General features: G+C 35.8%; 1 protein-coding gene across 1 annotated transcript; it reads right to left on the reverse strand.

Annotated features, from left to right (window-relative positions):
* Nucleotides 1–1,155: 1,155 nt before the first annotated feature.
* LOC131876652 (cytochrome P450 94B3-like) lies at nucleotides 1,156–1,815 on the reverse strand. Its single transcript, XM_059222095.1, has one exon. It carries the CDS (start codon nucleotides 1,813–1,815, stop codon nucleotides 1,156–1,158), a length of 660 nt encoding a protein of 219 aa, XP_059078078.1.
* Nucleotides 1,816–7,555: the final 5,740 nt, after the last annotated feature.

Below are 7,555 nucleotides of genomic sequence, written 5' to 3' on the forward strand. Positions count from 1 at the left end.
TTGGGCTTCAAAATTGCAACATACAGTTGCTCAATCAACCGCGGAGGCTGAATATATAGCTCTTTCTGAAGGAGCAAAAGAAATGGTATGGCTGCAACTGTTGTTCAGCGAGTTGGGTTTGAAGCAATCAGATTTTGCTTTGTTTTGTGATAACAACAGTGCAATTTTTATGACTAAACATCAAACATCTCAGCCGAGGTCACAACATGTTGATATTCACAGTCATTATGTTCACCATATGGTTGAAGAAGGCAAGTTTCATGTAGATAAGATTCATACCGATCTGAATCTAGCTGATGTACTCACTAAAGTAGTTAAGTGGGAGAAATTCAATTTCTGTCGAGCTTCTCTCGGCCTTTCCAATAACTGATAGCAGAACTAAGTGGGGGAATTACTTGTTGCAACAGTTCGTTGGCCTTCAGTGGGAGATTGTTGGAAGTTGAAGTCCAACGGACTCCTTCCTTGTTTGCCGCCAAAACTCTTGGCTATTCATATTCTTCCTAAAAGCTCTTTAAGAGCTGATTGTAATTCATTTTCTGAAGTTGATTGCTAGAGCTGATTGCAGCTGTGTAGATGTAAACCAAATTGGTGAATAATATAGTGATTCCCTTGCTTCAAGTGTGGATGTAGGCAATTACCGAACCACGATAAATCTGTGTCTCATTGTTTATTGTTGTGTGTGTTATTAATTTGTTTATCTGCTGTTTTTCAATTCGATTTCTTCATTCTAACAAACTGCTCTCTTCTCTGGCAGCAATAATGTGGGTAATTTCTACAAAAATGTTCTTTTCGACTCCGGCATGAGAGGAGAGGAGCCAAAAGAACCAGGTGAGCGCGGAAGACGGTGTGTCCCTGCCCGCCAAGATAAAACTTATTACAATATCTCTGAGGAAAACATCATACGAAGCCTTTCCTGCTGCACCGATAGCACTCTCGTGGAGGAGAAGAAATCTGGACAGGAGATCTTGACGCCATGATCCGTGGGATGGAGATACTTCTTTCTTCCTCGCATCGATAACATCTTGAGCGAAGTTATGAATGATGCGGATTGCCTGCCGTAAGCGTTTCTCGGATCCGACGTTGAACATCCGCTTGAGTATCCAGAGGAAGGGCAGGGGATCCGTGAATCTTTTCAGGCTCAAATTGGTGGCTACATCAAAGGCCTCTGCGAATTCTGAGAGGGAGAGAAATGTCGAGGTAAGCGGGGTCCATGCCAAACGCCACCTGACATATGTTGTCGAAGGCAAATCGCTTGAAGACGTCCTGCATATCCAGCCGAAACTCCCCCGGCTGGTTAGTGGCAGCAGCTTTTCTGAGCAGTGGCAGAAGGCGATTAGTGATCTCGCTATGCACGCTCTCCACAATGAAGTCGCGCAAAGAGTTGGTGCTGAACTCGTAACTGGCTACTCGCCTCTGCACTTTCCAGGGAGCACCGTCTGTGTTGAAAATTCTGGTGCCGAGCAGATCGTTGAGGAGGAGCCTGAAATAGTTGCCCTTGGGATAATTTTCAAAACCGGTCTTGAGAAGGTGTTCCACATTGCCTGGATCGGCCGTGATAACCACCTTTATTCCGGGGCGATGAAAAGTGATGGTGTTGAAGGGAGCGTGTTCGAGAAGCTCCGTCAGCCATTCTGAGAGCCTGCTTCGGTTCTTCAGGAAAGCGAACAATGAACCCACAATTGGATAAGACGCAGGCACAGTATTATCGTCTCTCTGGCATATCAGTAGGTAGATTATATAACCAACAATCAAGGCAAGGGCAGGAAAGCTTAAGAGACTGAGCATGTCCACAGATAATGAGAAAAAGCTCTTCATCTTGCAAGATACTCTTTTTAGTGAATGTTAATCTGCCTTTGTGAATTTATACCCGACTCGAACCTGTCCTCAAACAGAACAACAGTATATACTCTTTATACGGCTGGAGATCTATAAAAAGATCTGGTATATTCCCCATGGTTAATGTCGCTTAAACATCGGATTTCCTAAAGATGATAATTGTAAAGCTTCAGGCTTTTGGATTAAAAACATTCAAATGTGATGTTCCCCATAACGCCCAGTTGTACTACGTGGGTGCAACACTTCGATATTTTCTATAACTTCCTTTTGTATTATGTAGGTGAAGAAAGATATTACTGTGATATTTATCATAGCTTCCATCTTTATTATTTGGGTGCAATCATCGAACTTCTTGAATAATACAAGGCAAGAAACAAACCAGTAAAGTGGTAAGTGTGATATTTCTGATAATTTTCACGTGTATTATGTGGGTGTTATTGTTAGGCTTTTCGAAAATTATAAAGGAAGAAACAAATAGCTTAAATAAGAAGTTAAATAAAAAAATTGGTTGTCTACAGAAAATGTAAAGACAATCAAGCAAGAAGTTAAGTAAGAATTTAAATATGTTTTATTGATGATTTGTATTGTGTGGAGGTGGTAGTTATGTTTTTAAATAATTAAAAGAATTGGTTATATTTATAGAAAGTATAAGAGAAGAAATAAATAAATTAGGTAATAAGTTAAATTAAAAAAATTGGTTATGTCTATATGAATTGTAAGATAATTAACTAATAAGTTAAATAAAGAAAATTGGTTATGTCTACATAAAAAGTAAGACAATTAAGTAATAAGTTAAATTAAGAAAATCAGTTATGTCTATAGAAAATGTAAGAAAATCAAGTAATAAGTTAAGTAACAATTTAAATATGTTTTAATAAATTATTTGTATTATGTGGAGGTAGTAGTTACGCTTTAAAAAAATTAAAAGAATTGGTTGTATTTGTAGAAAATATAAAAGAAGAGTGAAAAATATTAGGTAATGAGCTAAATTAAGAAAACTAGTTATGTCTATATAAAATGTAAGACAATTAAGTAATAAGTTAAATTAAGAAAATTGGTTATGTCTATGGAAAATGTAAGACAATAAAGTATTAAGTCATGTCACAATTTAAATATGTTTTAGTAGATGATTTGTATTATGTGGAGGTAGTAGTTATGCTTAAATAAATTACAATAATTGATTGTATTTATAGAAATTATAAGAGAAGAAAGAAACAAATTAGGTAATAAGTTAAATTAAGAAAATTGTTCATGTCTATATAAAATGTAAGACAATTAAGTAATAAGTTAAATATATTTAATAGATGAATTGTATTACATGGGTGTAACGGTTATGTCTAAAAAGATGAGAGAATTAAATAACAAGTTAGGTAATAATTTAAATAATATAAATTGGTTATGTCTATATAAAATATAAGTCAATTAAGTAAAGAATGACCATAGGCAGCATCTACTTCAATCTCTAAATTCCCATGAGCTTTTATAAAGGGTCTTCCTCCTTAGGTAAGATTTGGCCAGGATATGTAATGAATAAATTAATTGTCAACCCTCCCCTGTTGGTTGATAGGTTCTTCAATATTCCCACTAAGGGGGCCATTGTCACACCTAACAAAGTTGTAAATGCCTATAAGGCAAAATTCAAGATCTTTTCAGAATTCAAGGATTCTTTCTTAGCTAGAGATATGGACCTTACTATTGAAAAAATGCTCTTAAAAACATATATACAAATCACAGAGGAAATAGTTGATGGTGTAGAGTAGGAAAAGGATTATGTCTCTCAAGTTTCTTAGGATGGATTTGTTACTGACTTGGGTTTGGCAAAATTAGAGAATGAAGAGACATCTGCTAGCTTAATGGGTAATGCCATGATAGTGACAAATTTCAACTCCCAAGACTCACCTTTTCTTGATAATAATGAAGAGGATCCACAAATTGAGATATGCTTAGATGACTCTATTGGTAGTCCTTTACTTGAATCAGCTATTCATCAAACTCCTTTATCACTACCCAAGAAGTCCTCTTTGAAAATGTCTAAAGATAAGGGTGGGAAATGGCAAAAGTCATCCAAAACAAATGAAGAAATCAAAGCGGGGATACAGTCAACCTTGGATGAGAATATGAGACTGTGGAGAATATATCATTCTCCATGAGAATCATGAAGATTATGACATGTAATATTAGGGGCTTGAATGCCTCTAACAAAAGATTCCTTGTCAAGTCTAAGTTGAAGACTTGTGTGGTGAATTTGATTATGCTTCAAGAGACCAAATTCTTAGAGACAGAGGCCACACAATCATTCAATTGGTGGAAAAAGTGGGCTATGTGGCCTCTTCTTCCCTTGGAGCATCTAGGGGTTTAGCAATCTTGTGGAATGCCAAACATATTTAGGTGCAAATAATTCAAGCTATAGAAAATTTCATTCATGTCAAAGTCATAATATACAACCATTCATTTCATTTACTCAACATTTATGGTCTAAACTCAACTGTTGGGAAATAGCTATTATGGGACTGATTATCAGTAGATTTGGCAAGTTTTCCTGATGAACCTTTTATCTTGGGAGGGAACTTCAATACAATTTTTTCAATTAAGAACAACCAGGAGGAATAGTCCCCCCTTGAGGACAGTGCAATATTTCAATAACTTTGTCTTGAATAATGGATTGAAGGATTGGACTCCTAGTAATGACATTGTTACTTGGACTAACAGGAGAAGAAATTTTTTACATATTGTAGAAAGGTTGGATAGGTTGTTCTGGAACCCAATATGGATTTTCAAATTTGGGCCTTCCACATCTCTAATCCTAAATTTATTTGCATTTGACCACTTTAATATTCGATTAGACCTTAGCTTTGTCACGTTGCATAGAAAACCAAAGTCTTCTTTTAAATTTCAACAAATGTGGTTTTGATATCCCTCTTTTCTCCCTCTGTTACAACATTGGTGGAAAACTGCTCCTTTCTTCAAAGGTTTGAGAGTGTACCAATTATGTAGAAATCTACAATTTATTAAAAGTGAGATCAAACTCTAGAATTCTAAAGTATTTAGAAACATATTTACATCAAAATATGATATAAAACAACATTTGAAATAATTCGATGAGCTCATTACCCATAATGGAATTAATGAGTCATCTTATCTCCTTTAGAAATAACTTCAAAATTAGTTTGAGGAAATTCTTTGGAGGGAGGAAATATTCTAAAGGCAGAAATCTAGAGAAGTTTGCTTAAAAGAAGGGGATAAGAACACCAAATTTTTCCATTCTTTAGCTAATATGAGGAGAGTTGTTAACTCAATCTTTCAAATCAAGAGTTCATCAAGGGAGATAATAAATGATAAAGAGAAGATCCAAATGGAAGCAGTGCAATTATTTTCCAACCTCTTCTCAGCTCTTCCTAGGAATCAACTTGCCAATTCCCAAGAATTATTAGACTCCATTCCTAAGCTAATATCTCATTAGGATAATAAAGAACTTCTTAAGCACTTCTCTTTGGAAGAAGGAATAAATGTAATTTTTTATATGCCTCTCGATAAATCTCTAGGACTAGATGGGTTCATTGTTATGTTCTTCCAAAAATACTAGCATTTTGTTGGTCGCAATGTTTGGAGAGATTTGGAGGAGTCAAGACAGAATGGTAATAGCCTCAAGCAATTTAATGCCACACTTATTTCTCTCATTCCTAAAATTGATTCTCCTTGCTAGCAAGAGACATTGTATAGGTCATCCAGTGTTGTCATTGATGACAACTCAAGTCAGATATTCTATCCATAGTGTGTGATATGATCCTACCAGAAGTGGGAATCAAGATTTGGTTAAGTTAGGTGAGTTATAATAGAGCATCTGATAGAATGTAATATTTTGGTTGGCATTTCATTTCAGTTGAATATTTTGTGTTGCTGGTGTAGGAGCACCTAGATTTCTTGATGAATTTTCACGATTTTGGAGTGAATGATCCTCATTGGGTCAATGAGTGAATAAAGGACTATTAAAAGGTCCAAAAGTATGTTAACTTGTTTTCTCAGTTTTGGCCAATGTGCCTTTGTAAGCCTAAAACAACATCATATACCAAAATTGTGTAAAAATCCTTGTAAGGCCTCATAAGGCTTTTGGAAATGTTAGTTTGATGTTAGAAAACCATCCTAGGGGGTTTAGAGTGTGTAGATATGCACAAATTGCAAAAATGCATTATAGAGCAAAAGTTGTCATGTTTGCTTGACAACATTTTGCAACAATATGAGCAATTTTTGAAAAATGCTCAAATCGGTGGGTAGAAGTCCGATGAGTGGTTGGTTGTGAGTGAGTAGGCATATATAAGGCATTTCAAATCATTGTAAGTGGGTTGGAAGATCCAGATAATAAAATTCCTCAATAAGCAACTTCAAACATTTTCTTGTTTTCACAAAATTTGGCAAATTGCTTATTGCAGTCCATATTAGATGGATTAGATTTTGTACTGTACCTTAATGGGTACTTAGTCTGTACTGGTGTGGTTCTTAGAAAGTACTTGTGATATTTCTTTGTGCAGATTTAACTAGTGTTTTGAAATTCATTCTTATCTTACTACTCTCGGTCTGAGCAAGGGGTTTAAGGCCAAAAGAATGGCTCCAACTTGAATTTCCTTTGTGGTTCCTCTATGCCCTTAGGTATTCAAGTGATAGAGTCTATAAATAGTATAAATATTTCATTTTGTATCCTGGAAGTTTCTTGGGATCATTTGTTTGGCATTGAAGTTGAGTGTGTACAATGCTCCAGTGTGAGTAGGGAGATATGACAAGGTGTGAAGAGCAATAAACCCCATCAGAGAAAGTTATTAAGCCTAAAATCCATCAAAAGAGCCATTTTGGGGGCCGTACCTATACGGATATATCAGGCCACCTCATCCCCTAAATCTTGTAGAGTGTCCAAATGGGTATCCAAATCATCAAAGCTTTTAGAGAGTCATTTGGAAGATTTTAACACAAAAGAGGAAAATTCATGAAGGTAGGGCTAAAAGGGGCTCATAGGGCTACTAGGCCTTGAAAATAGGATATATGGAGGCGATGAGGAAATGAAGGGATAAAAAGTTCAAAACCTCATGGTAGGAGTTGTTAAACCATCTTAGACTCCTCCTAGTCCCCTATAAGTGAAGGACAAAGAATTTGACATGTTGGTGGTTGGACTTACTCCTGTGAGTCCTAACCTTGATTGAGTAACTAGAGAAAATATACTGATAGAGAGTTCTCCAAAGGATTTTGGGAGGTTGATGTTGGTTCAAACAAGGAGAGAAGGGCATAGGACAAACAAGAAAGCCCACAATGAGACCTATTTCTAATGTATAAGTTAAATTCTACTTCTTTGTGAGAGTCTCCCTATCAGTTGCGGAGATAGAGGAAGATAGTTAGAAATTTGGAGAACATTATTCCAGAATCTTAGCATCTGGTTATGATTTTTAAGTGATTTAGGAGATCCAATGTACAAGTTTTTGGGTTAAACAATGTAATATGGCTGACTTGTATAATTGATCATTGTGCATAATTGATGGAGTAAATTTGATTATTTTTGTGATCGAGAATGTTTAGCCAATATCTGGGAAGTGTGTGGACAATTATTTTTGGTCTGCATATGCATTGGAGTTCAGATTGAGCCGACTATGTATGCATGTTTCATTATTTGTATAGTGTTGTTGAAGCTGACATGTATAAGACATAGTCTCATGTTGTGGATATATAAGATCAATGA

The sequence above is a fragment of the Cryptomeria japonica genome, chromosome 6 (genome assembly GCF_030272615.1).
Source record: "Cryptomeria japonica chromosome 6, Sugi_1.0, whole genome shotgun sequence".
Taxonomy (NCBI): Eukaryota; Viridiplantae; Streptophyta; class Pinopsida; order Cupressales; family Cupressaceae; genus Cryptomeria; species Cryptomeria japonica.